Source organism: Oryctolagus cuniculus, chromosome X (genome assembly GCF_964237555.1).
Source record: "Oryctolagus cuniculus chromosome X, mOryCun1.1, whole genome shotgun sequence".
NCBI lineage: Eukaryota > Metazoa > Chordata > Mammalia > Lagomorpha > Leporidae > Oryctolagus > Oryctolagus cuniculus.
Window position 1 is genome coordinate 11,027,081 of NC_091453.1, and position 23,578 is coordinate 11,050,658.

The 23,578-nt window shown below is 39.3% G+C and overlaps 1 protein-coding gene across 1 annotated transcript in view; it reads left to right on the plus strand.

The window, feature by feature from the left end:
* Positions 1 to 23,578, plus strand: part of POLA1 (DNA polymerase alpha 1, catalytic subunit) — a 330,913-nt gene that overhangs the window by 126,226 nt on the left and 181,109 nt on the right. The window contains exons 27-31 of the mRNA XM_008272470.4: positions 5,063 to 5,095; positions 5,861 to 5,953; positions 7,726 to 7,931; positions 10,056 to 10,188; positions 16,462 to 16,593. Of these exons, the coding sequence (XP_008270692.3) occupies positions 5,063 to 5,095; positions 5,861 to 5,953; positions 7,726 to 7,931; positions 10,056 to 10,188; positions 16,462 to 16,593 (597 nt within the window). The remainder of the gene's footprint in view (positions 1 to 5,062; positions 5,096 to 5,860; positions 5,954 to 7,725; positions 7,932 to 10,055; positions 10,189 to 16,461; positions 16,594 to 23,578) is intronic.

Genomic DNA, 23,578 nt, shown 5'->3' on the forward strand with positions numbered 1-23,578 from the left:
ACTACGACTTGAATAAATTACACTTATACAATGGAATACTATGTAGTCATTAAAAAGAGTAAGACAGCTCTTTATGTGTGGGTTTAGAATAATCTCTATGATAAAATGCTAATTGAGAAAAGCAGTTGCAGGATAGTCTGTAGATTGCCATTTCTGTAAAACAAAACCCACCAAAAGATTTCAGCACTAAATTCAAAATTGTTTTGGTAGTAGCACTCAGATGATACATAGAAATGGTTGTGTGTACGTGGCAGAGTGGGAGTGGATGATGAATTTGAAAGGTGAAGGTGAACTTAGGAATGACATAGTAGGTTTGGTTCCCCTTGTGACTGAAGAGTAGAAGAAGCTAGTTACTGAATACACAGAGTTGCAGAGTTGTAGTGAAAGGTTGACAGATTGCTTCTAAAGTATTTTACTTAGCAGATAACAGTTACATTCTGGAGTTGTCCATTGTGGTGAGAAAAGCCAAGGCTAGCAAGGTGGAAGGTTCAGAGCATGATGGGAACTCTTGATAAGTAGTTCTGCTTTCACTATGATTAACTTGGCTTGGGTTGATCTCATTACTGCCCTTTCCCAAAAGGAATTGTCAGGTAGTCTCCCACAATGCATTTCCCTGTAATTTAAATGTTAGAAAATGAAGATAAGTAGTGGAGAGTGAATTTTATATAAGTCAACTGAATTTTAGTGCCTAGTAGAAAAGTCATTGGGATTACCATGGGACCTATCAGTCAGCTGGCAATCCTTGGAGTGCTATTACATGTGAAGGCTGCAGTTAGGCACAAGTATATGCTCTGACCTCTACGAGCTTGTGGTCTAGTTGGGGAGGGTAACAAACTGTCAACTAATAATTCAAAGCATTATTTAGGTGCTAGAAGAATAATGCAAGCACAGATCAGAGGAGAGAGCTTGCTAGTCAGCTCAGGCTTCATGGAAGAAGGATTGGAGCTGAGGCTTGTAGAATTCAATCATAGGAAGAAGACTGGGGAAAACTTTGATAGAGATACAGTGCCTGAGCAAAGTTGTGAGAAGATGAGTCTGCATACAGCAGCTGGTGGAGGACTTGGAGGTTTATCCTGTCCAACAAGAGGGTTTGTGTAAAGGTACAATTGCAGAAATTGGGCTTCATCTTTTAGGCGGTGAAGAGGCATTGAGGGATCAGTAGGGGTACTCAGAGTGATTATTGAAACCTAAAGCGAGTGAGAATGGTGCAGTAGAGATGTGAGTTGGTTAGCCTTCAGTGGCAACTACATGGCTGTGGAGTCATGCGCTTTCTGCCTTGCCTCTTTTCTTCATAGTACCTTACCTTGCACCTTCAGACATGGCCCTTCACGGCCGCAGTGATGGCTGCCACTGCTCCAAGCAGCCCTCAGTCTAAACGGTAGCTGTTCTTGGCATTTGTCATCAAGAATGAAGACCTTTTACTGAATTACCTAGAAGAATTCTGGTTTGATTGGCCAGGATTGTGTTGTCGTATGTATATACCTAAACTGGTCACTGTTTCAAGAATGGAAATACCCTGATTATCTTAGGCTGGTGATCCTGAACTCATCTGTCAATGTAGGAATCATCTTGGGTGGTTTCTTTCTGTCTGTCTGTCTGTCTGTCTTTCTGTCTGTGGTTTACTTCCCAAATGGCTAGAATAGCCAGGGCTGGGCCAGGCTGAAGCCAGGCACCAGAAAGTCCATCTGGGTCCCCCATGTGGTGGCAGGGGCCCAAGCACTTGGGCCATCATTCGCTGCCTTATATTGGGAGATTTAAAAAACTGTGGAGTAGGCATTTGGCCTAGCAGTTAAGGTTCCCCTCATCCCAAATAAGAGTGCCTGGGTTCAGTACCTACCTCTGGCTTCCTACCAGTGCAGACTCTGGGACGCACTGGTGATGGCCCCAGGAATTGGGTTTCTGCTACCCACATGGGAGATCTGGATTGGGTTCCCAGCTTCTGACTTTTAAAACTGCCCAGCCCTGTCCCTCATGGGTGTTTGGGGAGTCAAGCCAGTAGATGGGTGCACACTTGCTCTCTCTTTGCTGATCAAATAAATAATTTTTTAAGAAGACTGTTATACCAGGTATTGATATCTGTTTAAAAAGATCATTAAGTGATTTATCTCTATAGCCAATATTAAAATTAGTAGCATATCCTAATCAGAATTCACCACCACCCCCAGGGCAGGGGGAAGGCTTCCTTCTCTTTGAAGATAAGAGAATAAACCTCGGAACAAAATTAAGAGATAGTAATAAAGGGGAGTGGACAATAAAAATGGAAAGCAGTGGGTAGATGTGAAAACTGCTCTAAAGAGTTACAGAGCTCTGTAATATGGAGGACAGGAAAGGCAGAAATAACAACGTAAGATTTGAGCTTAGATGACGTGGAAGGCAACCGAGGCAGATGAAAAAAGCAAAAATTAAGTAAATTTTTATGTGCCCCACTCTAAAAGTGAGTTCCGGACTAGACTGATACTTTGAAAGATGGGTGATGGCGGAGAGGCAATAGATAGCATGGAGTACCTAGGCCCCTGCTCTGGAGTCACAGTGCCTGGTTTTATATCCTTTTCTGTCACTACTAGAACAAACTAGTTTATCTTTTGGCGTCTAACAAATGGGGGATATTTTTTTTTTTTTTTTATCTTTTATTTAATGAATATAAATTTCCAAAGTACGTCTCATGGGTTACAATGGCTTTCCCCCCCATACCGTCCCTCCCACCCACCACCCTCCCCTTTCCCACTCCCTCTCCCCTTCCATTCACATCAAGATTCATTTTCGATTATCTTAGTATACAGAAGATCAGCTTAGTATACCTTAAGTAAGGATTTCAACAGTTTGTTCCCACACAGAAACATAAAGTGAAAAATAATAGATGATTTTTTTTAAATGATGATGAAATCAGATCAGACCTATTGTCATGTTTAATCCAAATGGGGGATATTAATAGTGGTTTCCTCTTTAGGATCTTGGAGAACGTGAGGAAATGTATGAGGTCTTCCGAACACAGTATGTGGCATGTGTGTTCTCACTATGTCATATTAGTTTTTTTTAAGATGCCACATAATAGCTTACATATCTCTGTTCTGTAGCTAAATGGGCCTATGAACAGACCCATCTACAAGCAGTGACTTTATTTACTGCATTTTTTTTGAGCCCCGCCTTTTTACTGGGCTGTATGTTGGCTCCAGGTAATACAAGGTACTTCAAAAAGTTTCGGACTGTCGTGGTGGTGTAGCGGATAAAGCCGATGCCTGCAGTGCCAGCATCCCATTTGGGTGCCGGTTCGAGTCCCGGCTGCTCCACTTCTGATCCAGCTCTCTGCTATGGCCTGGGAAAGCAGCACCAGATGGCCTAAGACCTTGGGCCCCTGCACCCACGTGGGAGACCCAGAAGAAGCTGCTGGCTCCTGGCTTCGCATCAGCGCAGCTCCAGCCGTTGCGGCCATCTGGGGAGTGAACCAGCAGATGGGAGACCTCTCTCTGTCTCTCTGTCTCTGTCTGTTTGCCTTTCAAATAAATAAAGAAATAAGTCTTTCACAAAACAGTTTGTGGTAAAAATGGAATTTAAATTTTATTTTGTGCAGACATTTTGAAATCCATGCGTTTCCTGTGAGCTTATTGAAGACCCTGTCTTACAGTGAAGTTCGCTCTACCTTCAAGGAATTTGTTTTATATAGAAATTTTCAATATAATGCGTTTCTTTTAACTTCTTAAGGTCATGAATAAGAATTTCCAGATTTGGGGCCTGGCATTTGTCTTAGTCGTTAAAATACTTTATGGAATTATCGCATTCCATGTTGGATCGCTTGTTCTAGTCCTGGCCGTGCTCACACTTGGAGCTTCCTGCTAACGTGCCACCTGGGAGGCAGCAGATGCCTACTCAAGTGATTGGATTGCCCCCATCCACATGGGAGACATGGAATGATTTCTTGGCTCTTGGCTTTGGTGTGGCCCATTCCCAGCTGTTCTGGGAGTTTCATAGTGAGCTAGCGGATGGGAGATCTCTCTGGCTCTCAAATATAGTCTAAAAATTAAAAAATAAATAAAACTTTTAAAAGAAGAAAAATGAGAATAAATAAATGAAATTTTATTAAGTTGCTAGAAATGTCAGATTTAAAAAGCTCTTTTAAAATTTTTTCCTTTGGCCGGTGCCGCAACTCACTAGGCTAATCCTCTGCCTGTGGTACAAGCACTCCGGGTTCTAGTTCCGGTCGGGGCACCGGATTCTGTCCCGGTTGCCCCTCTTCCAGGCCAGCTCTCTGCTGTGGCCAGGGAGTGCAGTGGAGGATGGCCCAAGTGCTTGGGCCCTGCACCTGCATGGAAGACCAGGAGGAGGCACCTGGCTTTGGATCAGCACAGTGCCAGCTGCAGCTGCCGTTTGGGGGGGTGAACCAGCGGAAGGAGGACCTTTCTCTCTCTCTCACTGTCTAACCTGCCTGTCAAAAAAAAATTTTTTTTCCTTAGCCATGCGGTTCTATTTAAATATTAGTATTGAAAATAGCTTGCCTTTTTTCCATATTATAAAGATTTTTTAAAAGATTTATTTATTTGAAAGTCAGTGAACAAGAGAGGTGTCAATGGATTGATCTTCCATCTGCTGGTTCACTCCCCAAATGGCCATAAACAGCCACGACTGTGCTGGGCTGAAGTCAGGAGCCAGGAGCCTCATCCTGGTCTCCCATGTGGGTGGCAGGGGCTTGAGCACTTGGACGATACTCCATTGCCTTCTTAGGTGCACTAGCAGGGAGCTGGATTGGAACTGGAGCAGCTGAGACTCAAGCATGGGATGCTGGTATTCTAGACAGTGGCTTGACCTGCTGTGCCACAATGCCAGGCCATATAAAGATACATGTTTATTATAGATAGACATCTGCTTGCATGTCTCTGGTTAAGAATCAGCAAAAAGGCAAACATCTTTAGATTACATTGATGTTATTTTGAGGGTTGTCTTTAGAAAACCTTCAAGAACTTTAAAGATATATGGAAATGGCAAAACACTGGGAAGTTACATACCTGTTTTTGTATTTAGGTTTTTTGTAGTTGTGTAATATATTAATCCTAACTATTGTTTCGTTTAGATTTTGATGCATACTAAAGAGATGGTACAGAAGGTAAGGCTTCATACTTTGATTATGTAACAACTCTCATATGTCATATCTGGTAATGTTTTTGTATTGAAGGGAAATTATAACCCAGACTGGAAATTGCTTCTTAAGATGCCTAGTTCACATTTATAATCCCTCCTAATGGATTACAGCTTTTTGCTTGTACCAACACTGATATGATCTAGCCCCTGCTTGAAGCCTATATGTGAGTGTTTCAAGCAAATTAGTAACAGTGCTAATTAGAGTTTATTTCCAGGCCTTTATACTATATCTGCTCTAATGTTGTTTATTATGATTGACTTTTTTGGCACTCGTATTCTATTAAATACTGTTTGAAACTGTTAAGAATTTAATATGGACTTGTGCCCCTGCATTTTTGAAATCCATCATGTTTCTGCTTCTTAAAATTGCCATAACCACCAAGCATGTGGTATAGTGGGTAAATATAGACCCCTGTTTCCTAGTCTCTTAGTCTCCTTTTTTTCATTATTCAATTCTGTATTTTGTTTCAGTTGAAACTGGATGCAATTTCCTTTCCACTCCACTCTGTATGTTTTGTGAAAATCTGGCAGATTTAAAAAAAAATGTGGTGCTCACCTTTCTGGTTTATAGGGGCTTGGTGTTCAGTTGTATACCCCAACCATACATATAATAATTAATACAAGCTTTTGAAAATTGTTTAGAACTTGTAATTACTGAAATATGAAAAATCTTTTGTGTCTAATGGCCACTGTGTTTTTGTTAATTTTGATAATTTTTGCTTCCCATTAGATGAATCTTGAAGTTATCTATGGAGATACAGATTCCATTATGATAAACACCAATAGCACCAATTTGGAAGAAGTATTTAAGCTGGGAAACAAGGTAAGATAATTTGATGAAATTATCTGTTTTACCTATTTTTGTTTTTAACATGGAACACCATAGTATATGTGCTTCTTAAGGTATAAACATGGCACTCTAAATTCTTAATTCTTTTTCTTAACCTCTTCTGTAGTTGTTTTGAGGGTAAAATTCAAAGGTGATTGTGTTTTCCTTAAATGATAGGCTCTCCCTTTGAAAACAGGCTAAGTGTTATAAGTTTATGACATTGTGGCAGGCTTTTAGCCTAGAAGATGTTTAAATCCCATATCAGAGTACCTGAATTCGAGCCCTGACTCCATTCCTAATTCCAACTTCCTGCTAATGTGTACCCTGGTAAGCAGCAGGTTATGGGTGATTTAAGTGTTTGGGTCCATGCCATCCACATGGGAGACCTGACTTATATATAGTTCCCAGCTCCTCACTTCTGTGTGGCCAACCCCTGGCCATTGCAAGCATTTGGGGGTGACCCAGCAAATGGGAGCTCTCTCACTCTTTCTGTCTCTCTGTTTCTCTCTCTCAAATTAAAAAAAAAAGATGTCACATTAGTGTTTACTGCATTGTCATATTTAGATGCAGTTTATGTATAAATACCTACATATATATGCAAATATTTTTTAAAAGATTTTATTTATTTATTTAAGAGGTAGAGTTAAAACAGAGAGAGGGAGAGACAGAGATAAAGGTCCTCCATCCACTTGTTCACTCCCCAAGTGACCACAATGGCCAGAGCTGGGCCAAGCCAAAGCCAGGAGCCAGGAGCTTCTTCCGGTTCTACCATGTGGGCGCAGGGGCCCAGAGACTTGGGTCATCTTCCACTGCTTTCCCAGGCCATAAGCAGGGGGCTGGATCGAAAGAGGAACAGCTGGGAAACAAACTGGCGCCCACATGGCATGCCACTGCCTCAACCCCGGGCTTTAACCCATTGTGCCATAGTGCTGGCCCCCTGTCTATAATTTTTACGTGAGTACCTAAAATATATTTGAAAAGGCAAGGGGTCGATCATAAATAATCATTTGTAACCTTGTCACAGCAATTCATGATTAACAAGTGTTTCTTGAGCACTTGTTGTGTTAAGATGTTGTCCCAATTAACTAAAATTAAGGTATTGTTAAAGATAAGATCAACTTCTTATCTTTCTTTGCTGGGATGTGTAACATTTGAAGTGTAATGTTCACTTGAGAATAAGCCTGGTATATTGTGGTCATACTGAGCCTTGTAAATCTGTAGATTTTCCCTAGAGACAGTGGTTTGTGCCTTGACCCTGTCAGTACAAAACAGGAGACTTCATTTATTTGTTCAGTATGTGTTAATTTGCTTAGAGTCAAGGTGCTAAGGGCGATCTTAGACATTACTAACAATGAGTTACTCATTTATTTCTGACTACATATCTACTTGTTGTATTTGCTAATCATTAAGTAATTCAGTGGTTTTAAGGCAAATACGTATGTGTAAATCTTTAGATTCAAGACTGTTTCATCATTATCCGTAATTTTCATACATTTCCTGGGGCTGATCCAGCCAATCTTGTCTTTTGTTTCAGTGAGATGGTATATCTATATTCTTGCCTATTTTTTAAAATCTGTTTTCTGTGTTTGTGGTTTTGAATATTTTTTGTATTGTAACAAAGTAATATGATATTACATGTAAATAAACTGAGTAAGTCCTGTATGACTTCAAGTTCTCTATAGATGAACTCTCGGGGATTAGTAACATGTTCATTTCTTCTTGTTAGATGTTTGAGAGGCTCATTTTAATGTTTGAAATTTTCACAGATAAAAAACGAAGTCAATAAGTTGTATAAGCTGCTTGAAATCGACATTGATGGTGTATTCAAGTCACTGCTACTGCTGAAGAAAAAGAAATACGCAGCTCTGGTTGTTGAACCAACATCGGATGGGAATTACATTACCAAACAGGAGCTGAAAGGGTTGGATATAGTTAGGAGAGATTGGTGTGATCTTGCTAAAGACACTGGAAAGTGAGTTCAGCTTTCAGTTTTGTTTTGTGGTATACCTTTTTGAAATTCTAGTGTTAATGACATGGAGAATGCTTACAAGCCTACCAACCACAAGGACACTTCATTTTTATTATTTTTATTATTATCATGTATTAACAGTTCTCACTTGATTGAAGTGGTATTTTACGGGTAGATTAAAACATGAGAAAAGCCATATTTTCTCAGTAAGAAATGCTTATTGTAAGATACATCTTCACATTTAGATCTTTACTTAGTTGGCTTTGTCAAAGTTGGTTTATTTTGCTTAAATTTTAATCAAGAAGTTCTGTGAGAATGCTTGATGTAGTTTGACAGTCTTTGCGTTCTTTCATGAAAACGCAGTATATTTCTGAACATTTTTCTCTGCTTTATCTATTTTTTAAAGATTTATTTATTTGAGAGGCAGAATTTACAGAAAGAGGGGGGGGAGAGAGTGAGAGAGATCTTTGATCCGTTGGTTCACTGCCCAAATGGCCAGAATGGCCTGAGCTGGGCCAAGCCAAAGCCAGGAACCAGGAGCTTCATCAGGGTCTCCCATGTGGTTGCAGGGGCCTAAGGACTTTGGCCATCTTCATCACTTTCCTAGGTGCATCTGCAGGGAGCTAGATCAGAAGTGGAGCAGCCAGGTCTTAAAGTAGCACCCATATGGGATGCTGGTGTCATAGGTGGCGGTTTTACCCGCTACACCACAACACTGAACCCTATTTTACTTTAATTTTCATATTAGGAAATGCATTGTTGTGTGTTTCTGAGTCTTCTAGGGCCTCTTTAGTTAAATGTTCATGATTCAAAGATGGCCAAGGTGTAAGACTTTTGTTTTTACCCATATCATTTGTGTGTAAAAATTCTTACAAATCTCAGGTTAATTTAAGAACTAGTTCTCAAATACTGTATGTACCTCAGAAATAATAAATGTCATGATCTTAGCTTTGACCTGAGAGTGAAAATTGTCTTAATAAGATTCCTTTTTTGTTCGGGTCATATTAATGTATAAAACACCCGTTTGAAAAAAAAAAAAGAATCTTTAGGCACTTTATGCACCATGTTTCAAATACTGATATTTTGTGAGAAAGTAGCATCTTTTTCTTTAAGGCTAAATTGGAAATTAATTTTCATGCTGCTCAGTTACAGCATTTTAAAACTTACTTTCCAGTCTTCCTCCTGCTTTCAAGTTGTGAGATTGAGCAATTGTTGCTTTCGCAAAACTACTCTTGATTAGGCAGAGTTGATCATCTGAGTATAGGTCACTGTTAGCCTTTTATGAGATGTAGTTTGAAATGCTTCATTGCCCCCAAATGTACCCAAAGATGAAACTGCTTTGTATAGACTGTCGATTAGAGTGGTCTCTTCAGCTTTGTGTTTTCTAAGAAAAGATGCATCATAATAGAAGTAAATTTCTCTGAGTTAGAAATGTATTAGTAATTAAAGCTATACAAATGTTTTTGTCAGGGTTCTTTTTCTGACAAATTATAATGCAGCTGTCAAATCCTTGCTCCGCATTTTCTCAGAAATGGATAAAATATTGGCTTTCTTAATCTTTTTTCCTTTGGGTCTGGTATAATAGCTGAAGTTTTGAGGAACAGCGTAAGATTGGAGAACACTGAGCAGTTTATAATGATGCTGAAAAAAAAAGTTTGAAATCTTTTTTTTTTTTTAATTTTCCTAGAGAACTTTGTGTTTCTGCTCACCTCCCTAATGGTCATCTCATCTCAGTTGCAGATGATACTTTGGTGATACCAGAGAGAATTAGTGCTTTATGAGGACAGTGAAATCTTGGTCTTTTAAAATTTTAAGTTACGGGTAAAATATACCTGCTTGTTACTTTTGTATAGAAAGCATATTTCTTTCCATTGCACTTTGTGTGAAGCAGTAGCTGCCACATAAAATAATGTTTAGTATGTTTAAGGAAAAGCCTGAGAACTGAGGTTGGTAAACCTTTGATAGAATTATAAGTAGTCACTGCCTTTTGAACATTAACCCTCATATTAGCTTTTAGTGTAATCCAAATGTTGATCTAATGACATTTTTCTTTTCTCATCTTTATTAATACAGTATGAATTTAATCTCTCTCTCTCCCTCTCCCTCTATCTCTCTTTATTTTTTTAGCTTTGTCATTGGCCAGATTCTCTCTGATCAAAGCCGGGACACGATAGTCGAAAACATTCAGAAGAGGTTAATAGAAATTGGAGAAAATGTGCTAAATGGCAGTGTCCCAGTGAACCAGTTTGAGATTAACAAGGTAAATGTAGCATGTATTGCTGAACCCAGCTGCTGTCTTGTGTTTTTCTCCTCCTTCGGATAGTTGAAGAACCACCTCATCCTTGCAACTGAAACCAATTCTAGCTGGTGATGAAAGCTGTTTAGCACCCATCTCGCAGACTGAGCATCAGCCCATCTCTGCCAGCCATAGGTGCTGCTGGGCTACCCTGGAGGCCTTCTCTCTCTATGCCAAACTTTCCTGGAAACCTTGCTTCTGGAAGTCCTGTGGAGTTACATAGTTTATGCATAGGTCACTAGAGAGTACTGCCTTCTTTGTTGTCTTCTTATGTAATACTTGTTTGGGGTGTAGGTTTTGAAGTTTGTGTGTGTGTGTGTAAAACTTCATAGATGGTCATGCTTATACATACTATCAGGTACACATGGTGATCCCTATGGGTGCTATCATCAGAAGGCTTCTTGGGACAGAAGTGGTGGTAACATTTTCTGTATATTCAAAGCATTTGTGTTTTTTTTTTTTTCTAAGTTGCACTTTATAGACAGTTTTCCTTGTTGAAAATAGAGATTATTTTTTCTTACCTAATTTGGAAAATAAGATCTTGATTCCTGAAGTGCTTTGTAGTAAGCAAGATCTTGTATATTTTTTTGCATTTAAAAAGTGTACCCTTAACATATTCAGAAGCTAATTTTGCAAATATTTTTCTATCTGTTTTGTGATAGATTTCGTTGTCAAAGCTAATACAGAAAAAAATTTTTAATGAAAAAGAATCTAAGCATGACATTAAATGGAAATTTTGGAATGAAACTCATAATACTCCCATGCTAAAGTAATGCTTGTCAGTTTTAGGTATTTCTTTACTCTTGAAAACATTTTTATATTGCAGCAATTACAATTTATATTAGAGACCTATTTTTACTTAACATAAACATTTTCCTACATTTCTATCACTGTTACAATCAAATTAGCCAATGTCTTAATTTTATATTTCACTAATATATCTTTAGTATTTTGTTTATTGATTCATTCAAGTTTTTATTTTTGTTATTGCAAATGACTGTATTGAGCATCCTTTGGCTTTTGGATGAATTACTCATTTTAGGTTTTTTTAAGTAAAATATTTGAGTCAGAAGATATAAGTACCTATTTGGCTCTTGCTAAATTGTTTTGTTAAAGGTGACACAAATTGATAACAGCAAAATGTTTGTGCCAGTTTTACCACAGCTTTGCTTGTAGTTGTGTTGATTTTTTTTTAAAGATTTGTTTTTTATTTGAAAGTCACAGTTAACAGAGAGAGGAGTATTCCATCCACTGGTTCGCTCCCCAAGTGGCCACAACAACTGATGCAGAGCCAGGTTGAAGTCAGGAGCTCGGAGCTTCTTCTGGGTCTCCTACGTGGGTGGCAGAGGGCCAAGCACTTGGGTCATCTTCCAGTGCTTTGCCGGCACAATAGCAGAGAGCTGGATCAGAAGTGGAGCAGCTAGGACACGAACCAGCACCCACATGGGATGACGGCATAGTAGGTGGCGGCTTTACTTGTTAGCCCACAGTGCCGGCCCCTTTGGTGATATTTTAAATAAAATGTTGGTACCATAATTGATGTGAACCTGTATTTTGCAGTTAGATTTAATTTCTATTTCTTTAGCTTCTAGAGAGAATGAAGATTTTCTTTGCATATGCTTAAAATTTGTATTTATTCTTAGGTAAATTTTTTGTTTTTTACACCTTGACTATGATATCTTCAATGTCACACAAAAAGACATTTATAATTTACAACAGAATGTGTGTTTCGGCACTTGCTCATCACTTTAAGTGATCCAGGTATATACATGCTGACATTGGATCATTTGTGTCATCTGGAAAGTAGTTTCTTTTTAGACTTTGTTTTATTAAAAATTTGCGTAAGAATGTTAACTTCAGTCTTCTTTTGGTTAATTTTGGCATCGATTCTGTCACTGTTAGTGTCTTCCTTCCTAGAAATATAACGCTTTATTACAAGAGGTTCCAGGGATTAGTTTGGAAGGCTAAGTACAAACATCACATTTTTTGGCAAAAATAAGACTGAGCAGACATCCTATGCAGTAGTGGAACCACATTGTTATCCTTTCATATGCATAATGGCACACTATTACTAGTGTGCAAGGAGAAACCTAGAATGGTAGACACACTTGTAATCTTCTGCATAGTCTTTTATTTTTACCTCTGGGTTGTTGAAATTTCCAAACTTATCATAAATCCAAAGTGTCCATCACTGAGTTTCAGTAATTATTTTACATACTTAATAATACATACTTAGAGCTATGTATTATTATTAATAAGACTTAGTGTCTAGTGTGATGAGGGTGGTGCATGTATTTTTCGTGACAGAACTGAAAACTGATTTAATGCCTTTATATACTGTATATCACTTAGCAGAGTTTCTGGCAAATAATTTTTTTTAGTGAGCATTGAAAGAATTAATTAATCATCTATTCAGCAGACATGGTATATCTCTTATATGCACAGTGCTAGATCCTTGGATGTAAAGTTGAATATGGAAAATGTGCTTCATGTTTTTAAGATGCTAATGGTCTGCTGAAGGTTTTACTCTTCTATATTCTTAGGTTTTTTATAAAGAAGAATTCTTGCATCATTGATTTAAGTACAGCAAATTCTAATGAAAGGAACCATCTATAGCATGTTTGTAGTTCTCTGTTGACAGATATTTTCATATTTTTAACACTTGTTTGAGTACTTGCATTACTTAGAACTTGTGAACAATTCAGTGTTTAGATTTTACTGGTTTCAAAAGAGAGTGGTATTAAGAGAGAGTCTATGTAGGAGTCAGCATTGTGGTACAATGTGCTAAGTGACACTTGTAATGCTGGCATCCCATTTTGGAGTGCTGATTTGAGTCCCATTACTCCACTTCCAATCTAACTTCCTGTTAACGATACCTGGGAAGGCAGTGGAAAATGGCCCAAGAGCTTGGGCTGTTGCTACCCACATGGGAGACCCAGATGGAGTTCCTGGCTCCTAGCACATGTGCACTTGATATGTGTGTGTGTGTGTGTGTGTGTGTGTGTTTCCTTTTTTCCCTGTCACTCTTTTAAATGAAGATCTTTTTATTTAAAGAAAAATCTCTGTATTTGGCTGGTTGTAGGTTATCTCATGACAGGATGGGATTTTTGCCTTTATTTATTTATTTTTTTTTAGATGATGCTGGTAGGTCTTGAAAAAGATAAGTTGGAGGCAGATGTTTAATCTTGCACTTAAGATACCAACTAGGACGCCTGTATCCCACTTTGGAGTACTTGGGTGTGATATCTGACTCTGGTGATTCCACCTTCCTGCCACTGCAGACATGGGGAAGCAGCAGTGATGGCTCAAGCAATTGGGTTTCTGCCAGCCTCTTGAGAGATCTGAATTGAATTCTTATCTCCTGGGTTTGGCCTCAGTTCAGCCCTGGTAATTGTTTGGCATTGAGAGAATGAACCAGTGGATGGGAACTTTCTCTGCCTCTGACTTTGTCTATCTCTTTCTCTGTCTCTATTTCTTTTAAAAAAAGAAAATAAAGAAAATGAGAAGTCAGATTAGGGTAGAGGCATGGATGAAAATATAAGATTTACTTTTAGAGAGATTTTTAGCCCTTGCTGCCAAAAGCAACTGAAAAACAGTATACATGATTTTTTGCTTATTTATATTTTATGAAATAACACAAAATACTTCACAGCTGATTTTTATAGCTTTAACTAATTTGAGCTTAAACCAAAGGAAGTATTTTATTTTTTTATTTTATTTTATTTTTTTTTTACTGAGGCCTTCTAAAAGCAGCTTGTAAAGTCCTCAGATAGTTTCAATCTAGTAATTGGAAAGTTTGTCAGTGAAATTCAGAATTTGCACTGAAGAATAGTTGACTGAAGAAGGTAATGATTTTCTTAAGTACAGTTCTATCAATTAAGATTTCTATACAGTATGCCTCCCTGCAAGTCAATTAGGAGCACATAATCCAGGTTTGAGGAGATTCCAATACTTGGAGAGTCTCCTTGGCATTCTTCTGTACTACATAGGATACAGAAGTGCTGGTAACTTGGGCAGGTATGGGTGTGTGTGAGCACCAGCCTGACTCTTTGTGGCAGTTCTCCTATTTCTTAGTGTCAGAGCGCCTTTACACTCTTTCATAGTAATTGAAGACTCTCTAAGAGCTTTAATATGCAGATAATGTTGAGTTTTAGTATGCTAGAAATTAAAAAGAACTTACTTAAAAATAGCATGAACTCATTTGATTACAAAAATAACGTTTTTTTCATGAAAAGTATTCCCAAACCAAGAAAAATTTGCCAAAGGAATGCCATCATTTTATAGTTATACATAATTCTTTAATATCTCATTGAATAGAAGACATCTGAATTTTTTGTCTGCTTTATTTTTCTTTTTTTGTCTGCTTTTGCTTGCAGTCTGTTACATGTTTTTGGTTGGAGTGTACAGAGAAAATCTAGTTTTATATAAACATAGAAACATTTTAATAATTTTTTCTGATGGTTATATATTCCTTGATTCTACATTAAAACTCACAGTTGATGCTTTCTTAAATGCTTTTGTAATATAAAATCTGAGTCTATGTCAATGAACTTTTCATACTGTCTTATTAAAAATATTGGTCTATAATTTACTTTGAATGAATATTTTGTCCATGAATAACATTATGAATTGGTCATTTGTTCAGTGTTGGTTCTCTGAATTATACAGATCTTCCAAAATGGACACATTTCATTGTTTACTCATAACAATCATATTCTTTTTTTAAACTTTTATTTAATAAATATAAATTTCCAAAGTACAACTTTTGGATTATAGCGGCTTTTCCCCCCATAACCTCCCTCCACCCGCAACCATCCCATCTCCCACTCCCTCTCCCATCCCATTCACATCAAGATTCATTTTCAATTATCTTCATATACAGATCAATCAAGTATATACTAAGTAAAGACAACAAATATTCTAAAATACTCTTTATAAAAGTTTATATGTATTGGGAAACTCTTAAGCTCACAAACTTGAAAACAGGCTTTCCAAAATTGTATTTTTGTGATAGAATGGATGAATTTTATCATTGACAATATACTGCCGGATTTTTTCCCCCCTTAAAGCGGCGGGCTCACTTGGTTCTTTCTTGAGAAATTGTCTGCCAAATATCTAAGTCAGAATAATTGTTGGTTTATCAGTAGTTTTTTTTCTTTTTAAAATATTTTGCAATTTATTTTTGTTTATTCGAAAGAGAAAGACAGAAGGAGATCTTCCATCGGCGGGTTTACTCCCGAATGCCCACCACATCTGGGCTGGGCCAGGAGGAAGTCAGGAGCTGGGAACTCATTGTGGGTTTCCCGCATGGGTAGTGGAGCCATCACTTGCTGCCCCCCAGGGTGCACAATAGCAGGAAGCTGGAATTGAAAGTGAAGCCAGGATTGAACCAAGGCATCTGTGAGCATCTCATATGGCAGCTTAATTGTTGTGGCAGACACCTGCCCCTACCTATAATTTTAGCAAGTAGAAACTACATTCTGTGAAAAAGCCAACTGGTTTAGCCTGCAAGTCAAACAATTGCCCAATTGCTTTTCCTTGAGCAGCTTTCATTCTATTCATTTCAATCATTCGCTATTCCTTATGTGTAATTTCTGTTTCATTATACAAAATATTAGACTTTACTCAAAGATTAAGAACTTAAAATTAATTTTTACTGCTTCATCAAGGACACTCTTAAGTGAAAGTGATTTTTATTTTTGAACTGTATTGGTAAAACAGACAGTGACTATTAGTACAGTTGGGTGCCATTGCTCTGATTCATGTTTATGAGACACTAGCAGTTTTCCCCACCATTGTTCCTCCGTCATCAGCACAAGCAGTATAGTAATGAAAGTAGTTTTGGTCTTGAGACCCCCTGAAAAATCATCGTGAATCCCAAGGGATCTGTGGATCACGCTTTGAGAACATGTGAATTTTTTTGCCTTGCAGTACCCTTGTCTCATTCTTCCTCTGAACATTAGGTATTCTATAGTCCTTTTTTTTATGTCCAAGTATTATGTGACATGATCCATAAACATATTTCATTTTTGTTAGGATTGTATGTGAATATGTTAGCTACTAAACGAAGGAGAAATGGTCATTGAGAATGAAATGTTTATTTTGTGGTGGGGCTTTCTCAATACAACTTGTGCTGTCTTTGTGTGGCTAGTATGATTCTAGCAAAGATGTAGTTAGTGTAATCTGTGTGCAAAGGATTTTTTTAATGTTTCAGGCTATTTTGTTTTTCTCTTTTAGGCATTAACAAAGGACCCCCAGGATTACCCTGATAAGAAAAGCCTACCCCATGTACATGTTGCACTCTGGATAAATTCTCAAGGTGGCAGAAAGGTGAAAGCTGGAGATACTGTTTCCTATGTCATCTGTCAGGTAAAACTATCAGAATTAATAAGACTTTCATACCACTTAACAACCCGGATTAGGGGACCCACATTGTGACATGGCGGATGACGCTGCCTCCTGGGATGCCAGCATCCCATATGGGTGTTTGATTTTGGTTGCACCACTTCCCATCCAACTCCTTGCTAAATGATCTGGTTAAAACAGCAGAGGATGGCCTGGGTGCTTGGGCCCTGCTACCCATGTGGGAGACCCAGAAGAGGCTCTTGGGGTCCTGGCCCTGCCCCGGGTGTTATGGCCATCTAGAGGTGAACCAAGTAACTGAGGATCTCTCTTTATTTCTGTCTCTCCCTCTCTGTAACTCTGACTTTCAAATAAATAAATGAATCTTAAAAAACCAGAGTAAAATCCAGATTGCCACAATATCACATTTCATGGCTTTGTGAATAATTGATGCTGCAAAGAGATGATTTTAGTCTAGTTAGTTTGAAAGCATCTAAAAAATATTAGCAGTATGTCATATTTTACCATAATTTTCATTGAACAGTTTGTTTTGGTTTACTGAGATTATTTTGGTGAGACAGCTTTATAACTTTAGCTAAGATTTCAATCCTAAGTTACTTTTCGTGAAAATGTGGGCAAATTTGGTTATATGTCTAATGGAAGTCTTTTATCATTGCTTTTTAAAAAAAAAAAAAGATTTATTTATTTATTTGAAAGTCAGAGTTACACACAGAGAGAAAGAGAGATCTTCCATCTGCTGCTTTTTTCCCCAATTGGCTGCAATGGCCAGAGGTGCACCAATCCAAAGCCAGGAGCCAGAAGCCAGGAGCTTCCTCTGGGTCTCCCATGCTGTTGTAGGAGCCCAAGCACTTGGGCCATCTTCTGCTGCTTTCCCAGGCCACAGCAGAGAGCTGGATCAGAAGAGGAGCAGCTGGAGATGCTGGCACTGCAGGCAGCGGCTTTACCCTCTACACCGCAGCACCCCGGTGTCCATATAGGATGCTGATGCTGCAGGTGGTGTCTTTACCTGGTACGCCACAGCGCTGGTCTCTACAACCATTTTCATTATGAGTTTTACTGGAATTATCAGAGAACAAATGCATTTTTTCCTAGTCTGTGTTTAAATATTTACTTCAAAAAATGTAAAATGCATGAGTAGATGGAGCAGGTTGAGAGATCCTAAAAATACAAGTTTAGGAAGAAAACACAACTGATCTAACCAGCTTCCATATTTTTTTTCTGGAGTCGAGAAGGTCCACCTTGCCATCTCCCTGTTTTGAAAGGTACCTCTAAGGAGCTTCTGTGCCTTATGCAGTACAGTTTTAAACCACTAACTGGTGATGGGAAACAGGGTAGGACAAAAGAGTATGTTTTTTCTCAGTGGAGGCATTTAATTCCAGTTGGAACAAAGAAGAGGTCTTGTTTTTTTTCCTATTTAAAAAAAAAATCAAAGCCTCCATCCAAACTCTTTAAAATGGTATGTTCTGTTCACTGCAAGGGAAAATTCACCTGTTTAAAACTGTTTCTTTTAAATTACTGTGAAGTCTTTTATCCTAATTTTATTATGTTATTATAGTAAAAAATCGTAGGTAGGGGCTGGTACTGTGGCTTAGTATGTTACGCCTCCACCAGTGGTGCCGGCATCCCATATGCGCACTGGTTCAAGGTCTGGCTGCTCCACTTCTCATCTGGCTCTCTGCTATGACCTGGGAGAGCAATGGAAGAGGGCCCAAGTCCTTGGGCTCCTGCACCTGTGTGGGAGACCCGGAGGAAGCTTCTGGCTCTTGGCTTTGGATTGGCCCAGTCCCAGCCGTTACGGCCACCTGGGAAGTGAACCAGTAGGTGGAAGACCTCTCTCTCTGTCTTTCCCTCTCTCTCTAACTCTACCTCTCAAATCAATAAATACATCTTTTTTAAAAAAATTGTACATAGGGGCCGGCATTGTGTTGCAGCATTTTAAACCACTGTCTGTAATGCTGGCATCTGTTACGGGTGCCTTATGTGTTCAGTTCCCAGCTGCTCCATTTCTGATCTACCTCTCTGCTAGTGTGCCTCAGAAAACAGTGGCCCCTGCCATCCATGGGGGAGACCTGAACGAAGCTCCTGACTTTAGCCTGATCCAGCCCGGGCAATTGGCAGCCATCTGAAAAGTGATCCAAGATCTCTTCTTCTCTCTCTGTCTCTCCGTCTTTGTCTCTAACTTTACCTTTCAAATAGATAAATAAGTCTTTTTAAAAATCGTAGGTAAACCTTAAAATTCATTGCATTTTGATCTCTATCAAACTACAATCAACATTCTTTTAAAGCATAGCTTTTTAAAAATTTAAACGTAGTTGCAATAACTGCTGCAAACTGTAGATGATGTACGTCAAGAAATTATTAAAGTACATGGACAGGAATCAGCACTTGACTCTATCTCCCTCCTAGGGTTACCCTTGATTAAGAACTGTTACAGAAAGCCAATTCCTGCAGGAAAATATTTCCATAAATGCCTGACTCGCTGAAGCCCTTAATGTGCTTTGCATATTGCCTCTGACAAGTCTCATCTCAAAAAAACAATTTTCATATTATGCAAATAAAGATTTTGGTAAATAGCCTAGGTTTTTTTTTTTTAAACTTACATCTTCACATACATGAAAAGCTCTTAGATTCTTAATGACAGGAGCAGATGGCAGCACACAACTTTGAAAAATGCAGTGAAATGACATAATGAAGTCAAGCCACAATTATGTTTTGGCTAAACCAGGAATGGTGAAGTATGGTAACTTATACAGGAGAGTGACCAATATATTTAGCAGTCAAGCTTATGTTCCTTGTTGTCTAAATAGTAGATCTTATGATTTCTTATTAATTTTATTGCTAAAGACTCAATGCAGATACTGTTGTATTGCTGTAAATCCATTTGGATGTATTTTCAGCATTTTTGCATCCACTGGGTACTGTACCTTATTTAGTTTTTTTTAAAGATTGTATTTATTGATTTTATTTGAGAGGTAGAGTTACAGTGTTACAGAGACACAGAGAGAAAGGTCCTCCATCTGCTGGTTCACTCTCCAAATGGCTGCAACCACTGGAACTGCTCCAATCTGGGGCCAGGAGCCAGGCACTTTCTCCCGATCTCCTACGTGGGTACTGGGGCCCAAGGATCTGGGCCATCTTCCACTACTCTCCCAGGCCATAGCAGAGAGCTGGATTGGAAGTGGAACAATTGGGACTAGAACTGGCGCCCATATGGGATGCCGGTGCTGCAGGCGGAGGATTAACCTACTGCACCACGGTGCCGGCCCCCTTATTTGCTTTTTAAAAGTATAGTTCATGGGGCCCAGTGTTGTGGCTTGGTTGTTAAAGCTACTGCCTGTGATGCTGCCATCCCATATGGGTACAGGTTTGTGTCCCAGGTGTTCCATTTCCAATGCAGGTCCCAGCTAATGGCCAGGGAAAAGCAGCAGAAGATAAAACAAGTGCTTGGGAACCCTGTACCTATGAGAGTGACCTGGATGAAGCTTTTGGCTCCTGGCTTTAGCCTGGCCCAGCTCTGTCCATTCTGGCCATATAGGGAGTGAACCAGCAGATGAAGATCTCTGTTTCTTACCCTGTCTCTGTAACTCTGCCTTTCACTTAAATAAATCTTCAACAAAAACAGAAGTATAGTTCATGTTTCTTCTTATGTTTTTTAAGGCTTATTTATTTATTTGAAAGGCAGAATTACAGAAAGGCAGAGGAGAGGAAGAGAGAGAGAGAGATCCTCCATCCGTTGGTTTACTCCCCAAATGGCCACAGCAACAGCAGAAGCTACGCCAGTTTGGAGCCAGGAGCCTCTGGGTCTCCCATGCATGTTCAGTGGCCAAAGGACTTGGGCCATCCTCCACTGCTTTCCCAGGCCATAGCAGAGAGCCGGATCAGGAGTGGAGCAACCAGGACTTGAACAGGCGGCCATATGGGATACCAGCCCTGCAGGTGGCGGCTTTACCCATGCCACAGTGTCTGCCCCCATGTTTCTTTTTATTAAGTTGTTTTCCTTAACATATCCCAAAAAGGGTTGAAGAGGTTTGATTTGCCTTTGTCCCTTAGTATTGGGGTGTGCCATGTTTCGGCATGCTTGGAAACTTCTTTTGCTTGTAAACCCTTCATTATCCTTTTCATGTTTCACAGTACAGCCATATTTTTAGAATGTCTTTTTGAAAACATGTCATAATGCATTTTTAAGAGAACTGTTTATTGACCTAAGCAGAGGTGGCCTCCAAGGAATATGCAGGTACTTTTAAAAATGAAATTAAAAGATAAATTTGTTTTGGTGCCAAAAAATTTTGAGATCCATGCATAGTTTTTTCATAACACATTTTCTCTGAATCTTTTGAAGACCCCTTGCAGCCTATCTCCTAAACAGATTCTATTTTGCTTAAAATTTATGTTTATAATATAGTACCCTACTGAGAACTTATTCAGACTACAAATTTAGATGAGTTCAGAGAGTATTTTTCATATTTAATTTATATTGTAGTTTGTGCTCTTGTTAAACCTATGTGAATTGTTTGCTCAGATACCAAATCAGCTTCTGTTTATTGGCTGTTATAACTATTTTTTAACTTTCACTAGATATAGTTTACATAAGCCAATAGTAGGGAACTTTTTTCCTGCCAAGGACAATTTGGATATTTATAGCATCACTCATGGGCCATGCAAAATTATGAACTTAAAAATTTACCTGCTAGGGTCCAGCGCTGCGGTGTAGTGGGTAGAGCTGCCTCCTGCATTGCTGGCATCCCATATGGGTGCAGGTTTGAGTCCTGGCTGCTCTATTTCCAATGCAACTCTCTCCTATGGCCTGAGAGAACAGTAGAAGATGGCCCAAGTCCTTGGGCCCCTGCTCCCACATGTGAGACCTAGAGGAAGCTCTTGCTCCTAGATTCAGATTGGCCCAGCTTCAGCCATTATGGCCATTTGGGGAATGAACCAGAGGGTGGAAGATATTCCCTCCCTCCCGCCCTCCCTCTCTGTCTTTCTTTGCCTCTTCCTCTGCCTTTCTGTAGCTCTGCCTTTCAAATAAATAAATAAAATTTAAAAAAATTGACCTGCTATAGATTTATTGGATTTCAAATCCTGCTTGTGGTTGCATTGGCAGGGCCTGGCCAGATGATTGCACAGGTCTAATCTGGCTCATAGACTGAATGTTCCCCACCCTTGTCCGGCATACCTATATTCATACAGTTGTCTTAAGATACCCTTTGTTGTCCATTTAAAAATCTTAAGCATGAAAAATTTTCCTATTGGTTTCCTACTAAGAATAACTCTGTTTTTATTTAATTTCAAAGATTTATTTATTTATTATAAAGAGTTACATGGAGAGACAAGAGAAATCATCTATCCACTGGTTTACTCCCTAGATGGGTGCAGTGATCTGGGCTGGGCCAGGCCAAAGCCAGGAGCCTCATCTGGTCTCCTATGTGGGTGGCAGGGTACCAAGCACTTGGGCCATCTTCCCAGGTGAGTAGCATGGAGCCAGCTCATAAGTGAAGTAGCGAAGACACAAATGAGTGCCCATGTGGGATGCTGGTGTCACAGGCAGCAGCATAATCTGCTTTGCTACAGTGCCGGCCCCTATAATTTTAAGTGCATTGGCTGAACTTGGTAGTCTCTGAAGTATGTGCTTTGTGAAATTCATTAATTAATACATGGGCACTTCTAGGAAGTCCAGCATTGCTTCTCCATCTGTTTTTTTTTTTTTTTTTTTGGACAGGCAGAGTGGACAGTGAGAGAGAGAGAGAGAAAGGTCTTCCTTTGCCGTTGGTTCACCCTCCAATGGCGCTGATCCTATGGCAGGAGCCAGGTACTTATCCTGGTCTCCCATGGGGTGCAGGGCCCAAGCACTTGGGCCATCCTCCACTGCACTCCCTGGCCACAGCAGAGAGCTGGCCTGGAAGAGGGGCAACAGGGACAGAATCCGGCACCCCGACCGGGACTAGAACCCGGTGTGCCGGCGCCACAAGGTGGAGGATTAGCCTAGTGAGCCGCGGCGCCGGCCTCCATCTGTTCTTAAAGGATTATACCACATCCTCCACATGTCCTTTTTAAAAAAAAAAAAAAAGATTTATTTATTTGAAAGGCAGAGTTACAGAGAGTCAGAGAGAGGTCTTCTATCGCTCGTTCACTCCCCAGATGCCTGCAGTGGCTGCAGTGGCTGGTGCTGGGCCGATCTGAAGCCAGGAGCCAGAAGCCTCATCCAGGTCTCCTACGCGGCTGCTGGGCCCAAGGAATTGGGCCATTCTCCATTGCTTTCCCAGGCCGTTGCAGAGAGATGGATTGGAAGTAGAGCAGCCGGGACTTGAACTGACGCCTGTATAGGATGCCAGTACTGCAGGCAGCGGCTTTTCCTGCTGTGCCACAGCGCCAGACCCACCACATGACCATGCGTACACTATAGGGTCTTGCTCAGGTTTGAGAATCAGGCCTTTGAGTTATAACTTGAGTATTTTTCTGATAAAACGTAGCAAAACCTGTTATCTAACCAATTCTTTTGAATTTAGCCATGTTTGAGTTTAGATTTTTAAAGCACAACAAGAAATATGTTTTAATATTTGATAAAAGTAGTCTTTTGTCTGGGTATTTAAAATAGAAATATTTTGAGCTGAATACTCAGAAATTTTTAACTACTTTTTAAGAAACATGCATTACTAGAACTTCTAATGATATATTGGAAACTAACTGAGGTCCCTTTAAAAAATTATTTTGCCAATGATAGAATTTCCGTGTTTTTTTTTTTCCATTTGCAACAAAATGGATGGAACTGGAAACCATTATATTTAGTGAAATAAGCCCGTCACAAAAGAACAAATACCATATGGTTTGTCTGATCTGTGGTAACTAATTGGTACTTAAAATATTATCTATAGGAGCGAAACTAACACTTTGAGATGCAACAACTTTGAACAGCCATTGCCTTGATTGTTCGGGAACAATGTTTTTCTTATTTGTTTGATTTTGTTGTTCTTTTTTTTCTTCATACCAATCAGTG